Here is a 19,947-nt window from a genome sequence, read left to right on the forward strand (position 1 = left end):
AGTGGACTAAGTAGTGCGATAGTAGTTGGACAGTTATATAGCAGATTAGCCTCCCATTTGCATGAGAATTCAATCATGTTAAAACTCTTGTTTAGTCAATCAAATTGCATATTCCGAGTATTTAAATAATGGATCATATTTCATGTTTGATTTAATGTCATTTTTGAAGAATTGAGTAAAATACTACTTGTACAATTATTTTTCATTATACTTTGCAGTTTGCACTAAGAAATGTGTTTTGATCATGTCACAAGTTAAGAAGTTGTCTATTTTGCAGATAGTTTAAAAAAAAAAAAAAAAATACTACTATATGACTTACTTTGTAAAATATTTCGTACTCCATATTACTTAAGGGTGATGAAATCAATAATCACAATACAATAAATAACCATGTAGATTCAAAAAATAAATAAAAATTAGCATATGATATGTCAGACAAGTCAGAACAGCAAAGACTCATTTATGCTTGGATGATTGATCCTATTATGTGGTAACACCAGGATATACAGTAGTTTTTCTGTTGCTTTAATTAAATACTCTATTAAGTTGACATTTGTTCCATTAATTAGTAATTTTATAATTCTCCATAATAATCCTAAGTACAAGGTTTGGTTTCTTGGGATAATACATAGGAAGAAAATCAAATCTGGACAATAATGACAAGTTTTATGTAACAAACTATATATTCTTCATACCTAATCTATGTCACAAACTCACAAACATAGTGTTTCATACAAGAAGATATCATAACATTGTGTAACAAAACTTTCAATGACCTCTAACTAAATTAAACTTGTATGTACAAGATGATACAAATGAAATATATTCCTGTATAATGTATAGGCATCAACTATCTTGGCCCTGAGAGCCGGACAGCGGACTGGTAGGCTTCGCTGTTGCAATCTGATGGCCCTGATGAACTCCCAGTCGCGGTACCCTCATTGCTAGATAACTTAAAGAAGTTAGAAAATAGCCTAGCACCCGTCAAGGAAGACGTTGGGGGCATAGGAACAAAAGAGATGCCTTCGAGCATTTGGACAACTTTAGTCATAGGGGGTCTCATTGACATGTCTTCTTGTATGCACCATAATGCAACCTTAATCGCGGTCTTCACACTCTCTTCATTAGGGCCGTATTGTAGGCCTGAATCAAGGATTTCTATTAGCTTCCCTTCCTCCATCATCTTGAATGCATAGGCCGGAAAATGAGATTTCTCAGAGGGAAGTGAAGGATCATAGCTTTTCCTGCCTCCAATGATCTCAAGCAATACCATTCCGTAGCTGTACACATCACTCTTCTCTGATATTGCGTAGTTTGTTATCCATTCAGGTGCAAGATATCCCCTTGTGCCTCGAAGTGTGGTAAAAACATGACTTTGCTCCCTTGTCATCAGCTTGGCTAACCCGAAATCTGACACTTTTGCCTCAAAATGTTCATCAAGAAGAACATTCTCTGGCTTTATGTCACAATGGACAATTTTCACCTCACAGTCCTCATGAAGATATGCTAGTCCCTTGGCAGTACCCACCGCGATATTGAACCTTGTTGGCCAATCCAACAAACAATCATTATCCTTATTTCTCTTAAAAATCCATTTGTCTAAAGAATTATTTGCCATGAACTCATAGGCTAAAAGCCGGTGGCTCCCCTCAGTACAAAACCCCTTCAGTCTGACCAGATGATTGTGGTGAATGCTGCCTATGATGCTAACTTCAGCTCGAAACTCCTTTTTCCCCTGACCGACCCCTTCAAGTTTCTTCACAGCAAGAGGAGTTCCATCAGGAAGCTTCCCTCTGTAAACTGATCCAAATCCTCCTTGCCCGAGCTTCACAGAGAAGTTGTTGGTGGCATCCTGCAGAGACTGGTAGCTAAATCTGACCGGCATCCCTGCTAACGACTCAAGAAAATTGTCCTCTTCGGAGAGTTCCTGAGGACTACCCGGCACTTCCTTCTTTTTCGTGTAATACCTGTATCCTACATAAACCATACTGACTACTATCAGTGCTGTCAGGATAACTATGGTGATCACAACAGGCAAGTGCTTACTACCGCCTCCACCTTCCCCTTCTTCAACACTTTCATCCATAGTAGCTTTCACAAAGACAGAGTATTTGGATGTAGGATCAGAGGTAAAACTTCCAATCCTATCAAACATATAGCAACTGCTCGAGCTGTTATCAAAGAACAAACCTAGGCACGAGCAATTACCATTACAAGAGGCCTTGCAGCCATCCAAATCAGTTTTCATGGATGGCTGAGTAAACCCAAGAGCAAAGTAGCTAAGCTCATCCCCGGGATTAACAAGCTGAACACTAACACTCGAGTTACCACATGGATCAGAGATGCCGGTTGTACAAGACCGTGAGACTAGTCCTGCAGGACACTGGCACCTGTTACTAGAACAAGCATTATATGCATCACAAGGCTCGGGTGTTTGACATAGATCACTCGGTATTTTCACCTGAGAAGCCGCCTTTGAAGGACCATTTCCAATGCTTAGGAAGTCCAAAAACCCATCACTCCCCAACACTGCAATCCAAGTAGAATTCCTAGCATTGGAATTAGTAGAAGATATCACCAATTGCCATAACAAAGACTTGCTTGCATCATAAAACTTCCATGAATTCGACTCAATCCTCGCAGTCTTAATCCCCCCACCATCCTTATTAATGATCTTCCTAGTATCCTGTTTCATAGACCAATAAGTCTGGAATGTTTCATACCCAGCAGAAAGAATCATATCACCAGACTTAATCTCAAGCACATATGACAAGTTACCCTTATTAGGATTACTTGAAAGTTTCATCCCTTCGACGAAATCCTGATTTGAAAGAAGGGTATCAGTAGGATTCTTAAAACTCTCCCACACTATAGTACTATTATCACTCCCATACAACACCAAATTCCCAGTATCCTGCAATTCAATCACAGAAACCGGTTTTCGCCCTGTATTCGGCTTCCATACCGCCTTTCCTCCACTTTGGAGGGACACACTACCATCACTATCAAACACAAAACTATCAGAATTCCCAACTGGGAAAACTCTATTAGCAGTCCACACAATTGTGGAACTTTCTTGGTGAAAAATGACTAACAAAAACAATGTTACATCATTAGTTGGTTTAAACCCAAATGCAAAAGTTGTGTCATTTGATAACAGAAATAACCCATTATTATCAATAAAACCCATTTGAGATGCTTCAAACCCTGGAAATATTTTGGTATTTCTTTGAATACTACCAATACAAGATTGAGATAATGCAAGTTGAATGAGCAAAAGTAGTGGGAATTTGAAGAGAAGAAAACCCCAGTTTCCCATTTTTAGCAAACAATTTGCACAAACTTCTAGAATTTTGCACTAAAATAATTATCAGAAATATAGTCACTTCAAAAACTGAGAAAAAAAATCAGGTAATCTCAGAATCATTTTGGACTAATCAAATACTTTGTATGTGCTTAAATTATACTATGAACAAAACAAAAATACTCAAAATTTGTAAAATTTGCATGAACCAAATTTTTTTAAAGGGTGTTCTGAATTAAAGCAAATATGAAAGAAAACAAACCCAGAAAATAGAATTTTGGATTGTGAATAGAAGTTAGAGGAATAATAGAAAAAATACCTCATCTTCTGGCATAGCTAGTAAATGGGTCACCTTCCTTTTTCATTAATAAGATGAAATACACAATTATATTTATAGACTATACTCTGTTTCCTCTGTTTCTATTAAAAAGAAAGATCTGAGTTGGGTTTTTTTTTTTAAAAAAAAAAAAAAAAAAAAAATTGCAACAGAGAATTTCTGTATTATTATGAAGATGACATATGCATAATTTGGATTATAATACATAGTGTAATATATTACTTAATTTTAGGATAATGATATAGTATAAAGTGCTTGATAACTTTAGGAAATGGGTAAGCAAGATTTTCAATGAGGTTTGATGAGAGTAGATAGGAGTTCATCTGGAAGAGTAAATTGTGGGAAGGAAGAAGAAATTAAAGAAAAGTGGGTGATTTAATTAATGAGAAAGTTGGACTTGTTTTGCAACCAACTTTTATGCTTTACACACCCTATTACGCAGGCTTATTTGCCTATTTTCGTCCAAAGTATTGAATTCTCTTATCCGATAATCAATTAGTAGTTTTTGGTACTTGGTGTAATGGTATAGATTTATTTGTGGGATCAAACTTATTCGGGAGTTGGGAACATTTTGAGAGCGATGACTCTTACTATTTCCTCAATTCTTAATCTATAAAGGATTAAGTACTAAAAAGATCAAATTTTTACATCGAGATTCTTGTTTAGCACAATTAAGATTTTGGTCTAAGGTGTACAATGACTCAATGACATTGTAGTCAAAGAACACAAATACACTACACCCATGTAAAAGAACATGGCATTATGATAAAAGAACAACACATGTGTTGTGATTTTATTCGTAGCTATAATAAAAATTGAAACTATACTCGTACTTATCATGTTCATTGTTCATTTGTCATAATGACATGTTCATTTTCGTGCACACCACATAGGGTAACATATTCTGTAGTTCACAGTGAGCATTATTGTGCACTCTTGTTCTAGTCCATAATCTACTAATTGCTTGTTTAGTAGGACACTTAAGTTATTACACTACCAAAATAATAATAATAGTATAATAATACAAGTAGTAATAACAATTGGGTTTCTTTTGAATATTGGAAGAGACGGAAGATTTTGTTTCATTTTAATTTGCTTGTTTGATTAAAATCACAACTACTCTTTTGTTATTTACTGGTAGCTACTAGCTAGAAGACATTTATTCTAGAAGACATTTATTTATTCGTTTGTCTACGTAGCTTGTAGTTCCAAACTTCCAACATTACTGCGGTGCTAAAGCCTAGAGGTATACCAACGTTTGCAACGTACCATGAGTCACAACACAAATTATATAAGTTTGACGCATGATCCTATCATCAAAGACCTCGATAATCTTAAATTCAAAATATAGTTGCTAGACCATAAGAAACCATTTGTACGGATACTCTTATTTTATTTTAATTTTTTGATGTAATATCGGAATTACTACTCATATTATTGACCAAATTAGATATATTAATGTACGAAATAACAACTAATTTTGACTTAGGGCCTGTTCTCATACGTTGAAATTCAGTTTAGTTCAGTTCAGTTCAGCTCTTAATTTCCTTCTCTTATAAAATATTCATTTCAGTTCAGCTGAGTTCAGTAAATGAGAACAGGCCCTTAAGATGTAGGTATTTTGAGTCTCTTGATCAGGAAATAGAGATTTCATACATAACCTAAAAAACTTCAATATATAATTCCCCATCGCTATAGTACTTGATCAGCAAGAGATTGAACATATTAATTTGGTGAGATTTTAACCTAAAATCGTCAATTAGTGTTACAAAGTACCAGTAATCCACAAATGATAATTATAATGTGCAATCACTAATTTTGGTTTACTTTGATATGAACGCAGCAAATACTACTCAGATTAGCAGTTAGACACTTCTAGGAATATTGGTAGAAATACAGATAATTAAATGATAATGCAACAATATTATTATGTATCCCAAAATATCTTTGGTAGTGCATGCATACGCCACGTTGCATTCTGCATGGAGCATTACCAAATTTTAATCGCTTTGACAATGACCACGAACCCCAAATCTTTTTATTCGATTGAACATTTGAAGTCATTGACATTATGAATTTATGATATGACATTTCTTAAATGTTTAAATCAAATTATCCTGTCAAAAAAAAAAAAAACAAAACAAAACAAAACAAATTATAAAAATAATATCTCAAATCATGTCATACAAAATTACAATTCAGATTAGAACAAATAAAGTGCATATGTAAAAATATAGCTGGCTAAAACATCATAAATAAAATAAAACAATAATTAATGTCATAGTAAACCAGAAAAAATAATTTGACATTAAGTATTTTTTTTTTTTACAGATTAATAATAATTGTGTGCTCCGCTTTTTATAAATGTCCACTGAGTTAATTAAGTACTCCGTAATTAAATAGTCAAAGTTATATCTCAAGCGCAAGGATGGCAACTATCTAGAAATGAAAGTGGCAATGCAATCAATTTGCAGTAAGTTAGACCTAGGCGACGACTAGAATAGAATGTAATCCACCGGCCCTAAAATAGAATAAGAAGGTCCCAAAATCACAACTAATATCATGTTTTTAATCAACAAATCAAATACCATGCATACGAGTTAAGGGTCACGTTATATGGTCCAACCTAATTGATTGATAATTTGATAGTGATATTCCTAATAATATGTGTATACACCATTTCAACTATGGCCAGCTCTTGTAGGGCTGCTTCTTGTCGTTTCAACTTTCAACCCCTTCTATCACCTTGCTTCGTACGTCAATGCATGTCCATCCAGTGTATCATAATTAGGCCATAAAGTACGAGTATGAGATTACTATTACAAAAAGATCAGATGAAAAGAGCAGATTTAGAAAATAATATATAGTCTTTTTATCGATTTCACAATGAACGATAATCGGTAATCACCCCCTTATTGTGGGCTTGTTCGGTAAAATGTAACTATAAAGGTAATTGTTAGTTGTGATATTAGCTGTTATCTATCAACTAGCTGTTAGTTGTGAGAATAAATAATTAAGTATGAGTGTTTGGTAAACTAGTTATTAGCCTGTGAAATTCTAAAAATATCGTAGTAGAAGAAAATTTTCAATAGCTGCCTAGCTTTTCACAAAAGCTAATAATATTTACTTTTCACAAAAACTATTTTAACCACTAAACTGTACTCCTACAAACTATATTGCCAAGCACAAAAGCTAGTAATATTTTTACGAGTACTAAGTAATGGTTTGAATAAGTCAAACCACTAAAAGTTTTACTCAAAAGCTAGTTCTGAATTGAACACGTCATGTATCTATAGCCCTATTAGTTGTGAATTAATGCAAACCAATGATGTATATATGTTCCAAATTTTCAATATCCAATCAAATGAAACGTTTTTACTTATTATTATTATTATATCTAATAAACTTGCAATAATTTTCTTATGATTTCAACTTAATTATATATTATAATTTAAGCATAATTTCAATGGTGATGTGAGCATTGTTATTTTTGTTATCGTCGTTGGAACCGGCGGGCACCACAAAGGAACTAATTAAGCAACAATTCTTTAATTTGTTCAATTTCAATTTTGGAAGAAGATTATTTTTAATATCTTTATGGACCCAAATTACATACCATACTCATAGATTTTAATATGTACGATAAAAGTACATGTGCATAACTAAAAGGCAAATTAAAGTTGTTACGTTGAAAATTAGTCCCATATCATTTGAACTACTCACCAATGATAATACAGTTTAATGGTGATGATATGACTAAACTAGGGAAATCTAATGATCTCCCGTCAAAATTAGTGATTAATGACAGCCACATGACATGATAATGATGCAATCCAAGAATTTACATCAGTTTAGTCATAATTAAGCTATATTGGATGCTAATGTAGAGATCATATATCAAGTTTCATGTACAAACCTCTTTTTGTGTCCCTCGCTCTATAGTCTATACACGCAGTCATGCATCATATTGTGTATTCGATATTAGACTATGGGCTCTTTGACACTTTCTATTAAAAAAATGTTTGTTAATTAATTATGTGATATATTTCCTATTGGTATTTTGTAATAAGGAATTGTTTTCTTGATCTATATTCATATTATTAAGAGAATAATGAGCGTTCAATTAAACAATTGGGGAAGATTTTTTTTATTTTTTTTTTTTAATTTTAACGGGGATATATACTCTATTCTTTAATATTCATACTGTTTAAAACTTTGATACTCTGCATATATACAACACCCCTAAACAACAATAGATGCAAGGTACATTACATACTACTCCGTACGTAAGATCTAAAAGCTATTGGCCTATTGCATATGCAAGTTGATGCGCCCATAGTAACCAGAAACCAACTATGGTGGAAATACTTAGGCCCTACATGCATATGGTTAATGGTTATATATATATATATGCACCCATTTATATATAGATTAGATTATATTATTAATAATAATTCCAATATTATATTATGATATTAATACAATTAAATATGCCCACATGTACTTAGAAACGCCCATACACCCTCCAACTCATTACAGCATTTTATCAACTTTAGAATATGGTGTTAATTCAAAATTAAAGCTATTATAAGTAATGGAATATGTCAAAAAAGGGAGTAAGTAAGTGAGGGTGAAAGATAAGAACGTTTTCATTCCTAAAAAGTTAAGTTCTTGCGGAATTTAATCTCACGACCTTACAATCATGAAACTATATATATCCTTATTACGGAGTACTAAACTAGGGTCTAAGGACAATACATGCACGGTGGTATGTATGACAGGCTAATGATCCCTCTACTCACCACCTATACTAGCATATGAATTTGTATATATACATATTACAGTTTTAATTGAGAGAAGATTTTCCTAACTTCGTTTTCTCTTTCTTAATAATTTATATACATATATATCTAGTATACAGTACACTAGCTAGTTGTTTAACCACCTATAAGTCATCATCTCAATTCAAATTCATTTGCCTTGTTTTTCATTTGTAACTAATTAATATTTTTTCTTTTGCTCCTATACCACACTAACAAACTAAAAATTTAAACTAGTAATAGAGTTAGGTAATTTATTTTATATGTGAAATTGGATTGGAAATAAACTAAAGTATCACGACGAACAAAGGATGGAGAGAGCACCACTGATCCACTGCACCTTAATTAATTACTTTCTTCCATTGACAAATTCAAAAATAAGAAGCTAATCCTTGCTTAGCTTTTTGGAAACTAATTGACATTATTAACCTAAATTATTAAGTGTTTGGTGAAAAAATGTCAAATTTGTTTGACAAGGTCGTTCAAATTGGTCTTGCTTATTGCTTATTTTTTTATACTTAGTACTATTAAGTTATAATTATCATCCCTTTTATAGAGCTTAATTTATGTTGAACATATATTATTATATCATTCATGATATTTAATTTATAAGCTGCCTCCTTTTTATGATATGCCTAGTTGACAAACATTATCCAATCAAATTAAAGCTAAGCACTTATACTTGGGTTGGAATTGTAGCACAAATTTTTTGTTGTTCACATTTGCTTTACAGATATTAGATTTAGGTACTCACTTCATAATTACGTTGTGACTTGTTTTCTTTATATTTTTTTGCTTTTGAGTATATATCTAAGTGATATTGTTGAGCATCAGCTGCATCCATATATGTGAATTCTCACACATTGATCTTCTAGGGGAAAAAAAAGTTTATTTTACAAGTTAGAGAAGTTACTTTTATTATCGTGAGCTTGGACTTGTTACCAAAGATGTAACAAATGCGACATCATTTATCAAATTATCGTTTAGTGACACCTGACTTATTGCATGCTTTCTATTTTTTATCATGAAAAATAAATATATATACCTCGTACAAACATTAATTTATTATTAGATGATTTCATTATTGAATTAAGGTAATTGTTGAATGTATAATAAACAAATGTTAAGTTATACTCCATAAATCTTATTAATCAAACTTTTGTTTTCTCATTTGCACCAAAAAAATGAAGGTGTAAATGCAAAGACAAAAGAAAAGAGTGCCCATTATTAGAGTATTGATTCTGAGTCCTGAAATGCCTTCCATTATTTCTCTTTAAATAAAATATGAAATATAAAAACACTAAACCAGATTTGGTTTGACTAATTAAATGATTTAAATAATATCATTAGTGATTTTACAACTTAAGTTGCATGGATAGTTGACGTAACCCACTAAACGTAGCGAACCTAACTATATGATTAGTCCGAGATATAAAATATAATTATAAACTTCGTAATTAATTTGGATGTTCCAATAGTATGTCACCATGTAATCGAATTAACAATGTCGAATCTTTTCAAATCTCTCCACATTAATAATAAGGTATCAATTCTCTTAGTATATATGTATAATAAGGTATAGTATTAATAAAATACTTAATTTAAGGTTTTAATAATTATTAGTGTACTTAATTAGAAGATCATGCGCAACCAATACGTATTTAATATTAATTAATCAAAACTTTGATAGATGATGGTAGCTAGTCTATTACATATATAGTAGTCTACATGAGAGTTAAAATTTGGAGGGAGAAAGAATGAACGTGCTATAAGTCTATTGAATCAACCTATGATACGATGTATTCAATATTATTATCCTTAAATTAACAACTATTGAATGGTTGTAGTATTCTTGTAATGGTCCATTAATTTGTAATTAATTGTAATGTTTAACAACAACTTATGTGAAATTTGTAACTATTGCAACTATTGCAAGAGACATGCCTTTCATTATTGTAGTGATTAATTAACATCATTCAATCATGCAACGACATATGTAAATGTATGCATGGAAGAAGGGGAGAAGATTTACTTTTGGTGTACGTAAATTGAGCCACTGAAATTTGATAGCAAGTCTTGAGTATCACCTTCAAGATCGACTCTTGACCAATTAAATTAGGTGTCACTCATAGAAAGAGAAATACGAGCTCCGTAATTACATCTTTTTCTACATCTTCCTAATTACTATGTATAAAAGTTATACACTAGCTAGTTCAAGGTAATAATATTTCTCAAATACATTATCCTAGAACATTAATTCACCATTATATTATGTTAACCTACATAATTGTAGGGATACATGTATGTACATGTATGTAAGAATTTACATTACTTTGTATGAAATTAATCTAAAAACTAAATGAGCTAAGGTGTATGATAAAGTTTAGAGCATATACTCTCTAATTGATGGATGTCAATTAACCTAGTTGACCTAAAAAATTTCATTTGAACACAACTACCCTTAAAGAGAAGAAACCTTTTTGAATTTCGTTAGTTGACCTATTTCTCCAAATAGTGGCACGAGTATTTCTTTTTTATTCATGCTTCACTGTGTCCATTAACAATATCTTTATACTACCTCTGTTAATAGTTATCTGCAACTTTTAAAAAAAAAACACTGCTTAATATCCATTCTTTTTAAGTAAATCTAAAAAGGTTATACCGTAAACTAAATCACTTTATATGCATGGATTAGCTCATGAGTGGTACGTTGGGTTAGAGCCCACCTCAAACAAGGTATTAGGATTTGGGCCAAAACGCAAACAGGCTTGCCTGAGTGGAGTTTATTATTCTATTCAAAATCTTCTTCCCCCTAAAGCTTTTGGATTGGGCTAAATTAATATAGCACCTCTGAAATTAAACCGATTTTTTTTAACCCCATCAAAGTGGAATAATTACATGCTAATTGAATTTGAGGGCTCATTCGTTTTTGTTTTTTTGTACTACCTCTGTCTCATATTATGTGTAACAAATGAGGTTTTAATTTATTTGTGAGTGTTGAATGGATAGAGAAAGATAGTGATGTATGTGATGAGAAGATGACTCCACTTTTATAAATTAGGAATTACTCATAAATTACTATTGTAACCTCTATTGAATACGACATATCAATTTATCATTCAATTTGGTAATTTAGTACTTGTATATTGGTGTTTGTTTGTCACTTTGGACAATTTAGAGGAAAAAATTTATTGGCTTATTTGAGGATTGTTGCTTCTTTTGTTCATTATTAAACGAAATTGTTCGTGAAAATGTCAAAATGTTACGTGCAATCTATTGATGCGGAATTATATTCGTCATCATAACTCATAAATACAAATTGCCACATGTTTGGTCACTCCAAAGGAAAGAAATCATATCTTCATGAAATTCTAACCTTAGATATTGGATACCTTTGTTTTTTTAAGAAAGAAAAAAAGTAATTTGAGATGTAGACAAAAATGAAATGATGCAAAAAAATGTGGCGGAAGTAAACATGAAACTAATTTGTAGGTAGATTTGGGTGTTGGGTGAAGTCTAACTATCAAATTTGGCCATTTGGGAAAATATTTTAGATTTATAATTAATAAAATTCCTAAAATTAGTAAGTCATAAAGAAGAAGATCAATATAGATTAAGCATAAAAAAGGAAATATAAAAGCATAGTAACGCGTTAGTGATTACGTACCCAATTGTGAGACAACTTTCCGTGAAAGTCACCAATCATCCTTACGTGGCAAAGGATAAGGTGGCTGTTACTTGGTGAAGAATCACCAGCATGTTAGATTCTAGATGACATCTGATATAAAATGCCCTTTTTCTTTTAAAAGAAGAAGATGATTGGTTTGGTGAAGCGAGTTTATCCGACTTGTTCTTTCTCTTTGTTCTTTTTGCTTACGCGTATTCCACGTACTTTTCTTGGTTCCCGCCATCCTACCTGTCATTTTACTTCCCCACGTGCCACATCATTGTATTATTATTTTATGGAATACCAGTACTGAATAATAATAATAATACTTCGTACTGTAATACTCGTAATGAAATACGTAACCCTAACCTCACAAACCTACATATAATAAGCTAAAATAGTTGAAGAAAATAAAACATTAATATACTCACAAATAGATATATATAATGCGAAGTGTATTGTTAGAATATTAGGAAAATCATCTCGTATTTGATATATTTCATGTTGATAATCTTGATATATATGAAGTAATATGGAGTTTGTGTACTTTAGTAAACAATATTTTAGGACACCTAATTGTATAATATATTTTAATATAATCTTCCAACACCAACCTTCAACTTGCACAAATGGAAGATCTTCACCGTACAATACTTGTACCTTATTAAAGGAGTATTAATAATGGGGAAAAATACCACATATTTTATGTATTATATATACAAGTGTCTATACATAAAATATGGTCGACAAAAGTGCTCCAATACGCTATAATTTTATGATAGAATAGTATGTTATTTTATACGGTAATTACTAAATCCAACTCTTATCCTAAGGGGAAAAAAAGGACAAAAAAAAAGAACAAAAAGAAAAGAAAATGATGGTTGAGAAGACCCAAATAAAACAACAACAAAAAAATTAAAAAAAAAAAATGAAAAAAAAAAAACTTTGGTCTCACGAGTTGTTTTCCTTAGGGCCGTTACCAAGTAAACAAGTCCCTTTTCCCTCTAAAACTATTCAACCTAATGACATGAGAATGTAATAAATATAAATAGCTTTCTTAGACTAAATCCCACCCCCAAATTCATAATCTTTTTTTCTTCATTCATCTTTTTTAATTCTCCACAAACTTCTTCACTAATCCACCATTTTCATCATCATTTCTCAAATTTCTTCATTAATTTTCCAAATCCAACATTATTCCCCAAAAAAAAATACATAAAGACTCAATCTTTCATTGCATAGATTGATAGATTACACCATTTTCTACCCCCCACCCCCCCCCCCAAAAAAAAAAAAAACAGAGCATTTTCCTCTGTTTTTCTTCCTCTATTTTAGTACAATTTGGTTGAAAAGATGGCAATTTGGTCAGGAAAAGGATCAACAACAAAGAAATTCCAAGTAAAATTGAAGGGATTTAAGCTTGAAGGATTACCAATTTTAGAAAAAGAAAGAGTAAAAATGGCAATTGAAGTGATTTGGGAAGGAGCTCAAAAGTCTGGATTTTCTTCATTATACAAGAAATCTCATCAAAATCGAACTGAATTTTCCAATGAAATTGAGCTTCTGAAATTAGGTGAACCCATTGAATGGAGCAATGAATTCGATCATATTTGCAGTTTTTCAATCAATTCTAAGGACCCCACTTCATTTGCTCCTTGGATTGTTTCATTCCACATACTTTCGGTAAGTTTTTGAGTTGCTCTGTTTTTTTAATGAACATAATTAATTATTTGATAGTTTCATGTGTTACGATCATTTTATTTGATTAATTTGGTGAGTTTAGGTGTTTACATTTTTGGGGTTACTTGCAATATATTTACCAATAATTTTACTCTTTCTCTCAACTGCTTTTGTTAAGCATGTTTATATGTATGCAAATATAAAATTGGATTCTTCTTGATTTGAGAAAAAGGGGTGGATTCATTTTTGTGAATTGTTTGTTTGTTTTTATCCCCCAATTTAGTTGGAAATATTTTCTAAGATTTCATTTTTATATTTAAATACTTTCCCGTGTTTAAAAAGCATTGTAGCATATATTTTATACTTCGTATTTTGATAAATTAAATACTCCGTACAATTTTATGATTGTGTTAATTTGGCGTAATTATGAATGTTGAATGATATAATTATATTACCTTGGCTAATTTTACAGGGGAAGAGTGAAGAAACGTCATCATCATCAATAACATCATCAAGCGGTAAAATGCAAGTAATAGGGAAGACAAAATTAAATTTAGGAGAATTAGCTTCTAATAAGGAGGCGCAAATTCAGCAAAATTTACCCATTTCCTTAGAATTGGATGGAGTTTCCATGGAACCTTCTCTTCAAGTAAGCAACATTATTATCATTTTCCTTAGTTTGCCTTTTATCATACAAAGTATTAATGATTACTAATTATACACTTTATCTTGCTAGAAATGGCTTGGACATGTAAAAGTTAGAGAATCGAATGCTCATATGCTCGTTTTGTCTAAAATTAATAATGTGACAACTGAATACAGATAGAGCTAGTAAAAGTTTACTTAAAATGGAATCAGAATCTTATGAATACTGTTAAGATTATTTTTGCGAACTTTTCATTTTTCTTATATGTATAGAAAAGACTTGATAAAAAAAGGAATTCAACCCAAAAAAAACTTAAGAAAGACAAGAATGAAGGAAAAGGTTAGCATAGATTCTGTATAGTAGACCAATATTTAAGATTTAGTATAATTTCATGTGATCATAGTTGTCTGGTCAATGATTTCCATTGCAATAAGCCAACCTCAATTGACGAATTCTTTGTACTCGATCAATCAACATCTTCTGCCCTAAGTTATTATATAACTTTCTTGTCAAACTTTGTTATAAACTTATAATATATCGTGATACCAATGTGTTTGTTTTATTGGTATGAATACGAGTATATCCTTGTGCTATTAATCGAATAAAAATACTTTAATAAGGCCAATTTGATTAAGTAATCATCATTTTGTTAGTGAGTCAAATACAAAATTAACATTATAGTTTTATAATCCTTGTCTAGAAACCAAGATGATTAAACGACTAAAATTAAACCAAAAAGTTACACGTCTCTTGAGCAAGAGAAAAAGGCAGAACATAAAATTATTATTGTTCTACCTCAATTTATTTAATTATTTTTAAAGGTTGACTTTACTCATCAAAGTACATTGAAATTTGTCATATATACAAGTACTTGTCAAACTATGTACGTACGGTTTTTTTTTATTTTTTATTTTAATTATAATGTGAAAATGTCATACATAACCTTATTTTAATTGGTAAGGTCATTGTCTAGACTATTTTTTAAATTGTTTTCGGTTGTTGTTACAATGTCTTAACTAAAAAATGAAGTAGTGAGGATCAGATAATTATGACTAACTACTTATAAATACAAGTTGTTTTTAGAAAAATTGATAACTTTCGATTTAATATTATATCATTGAATGTGTTATAAGTAGGGTTGCACATTGGTCCAAACTAGACCGGACCTGAATCAACAGGTTCGGTTTCGGTCCAGACCTGAAAAATTAGGTCGGTCCGGGTTTGGACCTGAATAGACCTGATTATTAATTTGTTCCTTTTTTTTTGTATATAAAAAACATGTTGGACCTGTTTAGACTTGATACGGACATGTTTAGACCTGATATAGACCTGTTGGGACCTGTTTGGACCTGCTAAATTAAACTAAAAAAAGCAGTTATACAGTTTCGGGTCCGACCCGGACTTGAAACCCGAAATCATGGGTTGTTAAAGACCGGTTCAGGTCGGTTTTAAGGTCCGATCCGGTCCAAACAAGTCTGGTTCAGGTCGTTTTTAGGTCTGGGCCAGTTTGTGTACACCCTAGTTATAAGTAGATGTAATTACTACAACATTAACTAAAAATATTAATGATTGAAATCATACATTCATGAACATAAAAATATTGCTACGGAATATTAAGAAAGAGTACGAGGAAAAATGATGAGTTCTCCTCAGCCAAAACTAACCTTGAAAATGCAATATTACACTAATGCAGGTAGTTGTGAGCTTGATAGAGATGAAAAACACCTCACACTCGCGCACATTATCTCACGACTCGTTCGGAATCGTACAAAACTTGAGTGACCAAGCGAGTTTGCTAAGGAGATTCAATAGTCAAGGGGCTTCATTAACACAAGAGAAGGCTAAGAAAAACAAGCCTAGGCTATTTGGGAAGCAACTTAGTTTGAAGAACTCGGGAGAGTCTTTAGCTACTACATTCAACTCCGAGAGTGAGTATGTGGTTGTAGCATCCAGCAGCAAAAGCGGCGATGAGTCAAACAATTCGATGACTGAGTCGAAGAGCTCGATGAGCTCGGAGACTCAGTTGGACTTGGTGAAGAAAGGAGGGTTTTGGAAATGGAAGAGAAGAAAATCCATGAAGAAAGTTGATCCCAAGGCTGAATCTATTGTGGTATGTATACCTTTGCTTAAGCTATGTTTCATTACTTTCATATAATACAATGAATTTTGATAAATATGCATTTCGATCTTATGTTTCTACACACGAGTAAAAGAATAGAGTATATAGATATAGCAGGATATACGGTTAGTTGTCATAGTTAAATTTAGAAAGATTAATAGTCATATGATGAAATCGAAAAAAAGATTTTAATTCATCAAATGCACAAAATTTGAAAAATAAGGTTTAATTTGGTAGCAACAATATTGTCAATATATAGTACATGTCATTAATCATTATATCTACAACAAGAAAAACTAATCTACCTTTTAATAATCATTAGTCCATTTTTAGGAAAATGTCTTCCTCCTAAAAATAAACCTAATGAGGACTTAAGGAGTCTTTCAAAGACATTAAGTAGGGCCTTAATAATCAAAGTGCACACAACAAGAGTGAAAATGCTAATGGAGAGGGCCCCATCTATGCTTAAAAACACACAAACATCAATGTAGATGAGTCCCACAAATTTTGTTTTTGTAAAAGGGCATAGCATAAAATGTCATTGAACACAAAGGTTGGCAAAACAATCCAGTTTTTAGGGAGATTCATGCTTCCTCTTTTTTAAGGTTATGGGGTCATTTATGGATCCCACATTTTCTTTTTCTTTGTTAATTATTTTGATGTTTATCTTCCTTTGAGTGGAGGGTAGGGTTCATAATTCCATGGATATGCAATAATTTATACTACATCATGCTTTTGAACATTTGGAATCATAGTCTTTATATAGACATCCTTCCATATTAGTGTATGCTATACCACTAGCACCATCTTTGATGTGAGACCATCGAACTCTATTAGCCTTAGCGAATGGTCGATTCAAAACGACCTAGATTTTTTTCCTCCTTTGTATCTCATAATTCTTTATCAGTCCTTTACGTGCACGTTATTAAAAAATAAATTGTTTAAGACACGCGATGCACCTAACACCATAGTTGGTGGTGTTTTAGCTACTACACAAAGTTTAGGGTGCTCAGTGCACCTAAGCCATATTTCAGGATGTTGCGGCCAATTTTGCTTATAAAAAAATCTTTGCTATTGTGTGGCATATTGATGTGGATTCTTTGATGCAATAACAATTTAAACTTTTTGAGTCAATAATGCTACAATGAAATTATTTTGCAATTACATGAACAATTTATAAACTTATCTATGCACATCATTTTACAGGATGCTGATGCTGAGAAGTCTTGTAATCCTAGCAGTTGGGAAGAAAGGGAATTGGTGAGCAGAGATGGGAAAACAAAGCTCAAAGCCAGTGCATTTTTCGCCTCGTTTGACCAACGAAGTGAGAAGGCAGCAGGGGAGAGTGCATGCGCTGCAATTGTGGCAATCATCGCCCACTGGCTCCAACTCAACAGAGTCATGTCGTTGACAGGACCAGAGTTCGATCGCCTCATCACTGAGGGCTCCTTAGAGTGGAGAAAGCTTTGTAATGACGAATCAAACAACCCTGACCGCCATTTTGATCTTGAAACCATTATAAGCGCTGAACTCCGACCCCTTGCTGTCCTTTGGAACAATTCTCGATTTGGGTTCTTCCATCCTGAGGAGTTCGACCACTTAAAAGACGCTGCTTCCTTTGATGAAATTTGGAAAGAAATCAATACAGACGTACATGAGTTAGAGCCAAGAGTCTATATTGTGAGATGGAACGAACATTTCTTTATACTAAAGGTTGAGGCTAACGCGAACTACATCATTGACTCCCTAGGAGAGCGGCTTTATGAAGGGTGCAACCAAGCATATGTCCTAAAATTTGATGATTCAACATTAATGCTTGAGAAGAACGACGAGGAAAAGGAGGAGAAAGGCGAAGATATGGTGATTTGTAGAGGAAAGGAGTGTTGTAGGGAGTACATGAAGAGGTTTTTAGCCGCTATTCCGCTGAGAGAGCTGAAAGAAGAAGAGGCTAAGGGCAAAACAATTGATGTGTTTGCATTGTACAAGAGGCTACAGATTGATTTTCATCTGAGTTCTAACAATTCTTCTGCTGCTTCTACAGCTAATACTTCTATTACACCATCTCCTGATACCGAGCCTCACTTACTTGGTGATGGTGAATGTGTACAGATTTAGACTATAGTTTCATTGTGTATAAATGTTGTTATTACTTTGTTTTGGTTAGAAATTTAGTTTAGGATAAGAAAACCTCTTGGATGTGCTGGTGAGAAGTTCAATTCTGACCATTTTTCAATTGATTGAAAAGTTTTGTCCATACAATTGAGAATAATTAATTAAAAAAATAAATTACTCCCTTCATCCCTAAACATCTTCAGAAACTGTCTAGCAAACATGTCTGCGCTTTCAAATTAAAGTTCTTTTGACCTAATTTTCTACATTTTACAATATGAATCTTCATCGTCACTTAACCACAAACTCTAGATTTCTCTTACGAAAATCTATAGTCCAAGATACAAACTCGGAATTAAAAAGGAAAAAAACTTTAAACAGCTAACATGTTAGGTACCTAACACACTCGTCATAGATCCTCAGTCCTCACTCTTCAACAGCCACGGAATAGGAAAAAGATAGGGAGCAAAAGTATATTGATTAAGCTAATGAAACTTTAACCGATGTTGTTTCACTTTATAATAGCAGATTAACCTTAAGCCCACATAATTCCCAGCCTTGCCTCAAGTTAATGAAATCTTCCTCAACATAATGAAGTGTGAGGTGTGACTGATCAAAGGCACTTTGAGGGACCAATAATGTTATGTTTATGTTATGTTGTTGGTGGTGGTGGGTCATTATATTGTCCACTTTTGAGATGTTATCCACCATTTTTACTTGTTAACCAGATAAATTTCCCTGACCATATATTTGCTTCATTTTTTTTTTAACATATACTTTAGATTTTTATAAGATTTTAAACCCTTTTATTAACATTGGCTAGTCTATTCCAAACATCAAAAAAAGTTCAAACTTTTGGGCCACCCTCAAATTTACCTTGGAAAAATTTATCAATTTTTATTTTATTTTATTTATTTAAAGAGACTAGAAAAAGACATCTCTTTGCACCCCAAGCACACAAGCCAAACCACCCCATTCTTCCCCACAACAAAAAAAAGTCAATTAAACTCTCACAAATCTTTCTAAAAACCCCCTTTTTTTTAAATCCATCAATTTCTTAAGTTACACAAAAGTTCAGCTTATAATTTGTCTTTGCTTAATCTGTGCAACAACAACAAAAAAATATCCACCACCTGGCACTCTTATTCATCACACATGTCTTTAAAAATCAGAAATGAATTATATGGTCTAATGTTCACCAAGTGAAAAATCGACTCATACGACATTTTCTATTTTTCCAATTTAGCCAGAGGTCTCGGTTTCTT

The 19,947-nt window shown here is 32.4% G+C and overlaps 2 protein-coding genes across 2 annotated transcripts; one reads left to right on the plus strand and one right to left on the minus strand.

Annotated features, from left to right (window-relative positions):
• Nucleotides 1–657: 657 nt before the first annotated feature.
• LOC110733592 (G-type lectin S-receptor-like serine/threonine-protein kinase SD2-5) lies at nucleotides 658–4,053 on the minus strand. Its single transcript, XM_021913657.1, has one exon. The coding sequence runs from the start codon at nucleotides 3,317–3,319 to the stop codon at nucleotides 851–853; it is 2,469 nt and encodes an 822-aa protein (XP_021769349.1). The 5' UTR covers nucleotides 3,320–4,053; the 3' UTR covers nucleotides 658–850.
• An 8,560-nt stretch (nucleotides 4,054–12,613) lies between these two features.
• Nucleotides 12,614–19,098, plus strand: LOC110733593. Its single transcript, XM_021913658.1, has 4 exons — nucleotides 12,614–13,811; nucleotides 14,281–14,457; nucleotides 16,148–16,564; nucleotides 17,780–19,098. The coding sequence occupies exons 1-4, from the start codon at nucleotides 13,482–13,484 to the stop codon at nucleotides 18,686–18,688; spliced, it is 1,833 nt and encodes a 610-aa protein (XP_021769350.1). The 5' UTR covers nucleotides 12,614–13,481; the 3' UTR covers nucleotides 18,689–19,098.
• The last annotated feature ends 849 nt before the right edge of the window (nucleotides 19,099–19,947 follow it).

The sequence above is a fragment of the Chenopodium quinoa genome, unplaced genomic scaffold (genome assembly GCF_001683475.1).
Source record: "Chenopodium quinoa cultivar QQ74 unplaced genomic scaffold, ASM168347v1, whole genome shotgun sequence".
Lineage (NCBI taxonomy): Eukaryota > Viridiplantae > Streptophyta > Magnoliopsida > Caryophyllales > Amaranthaceae > Chenopodium > Chenopodium quinoa.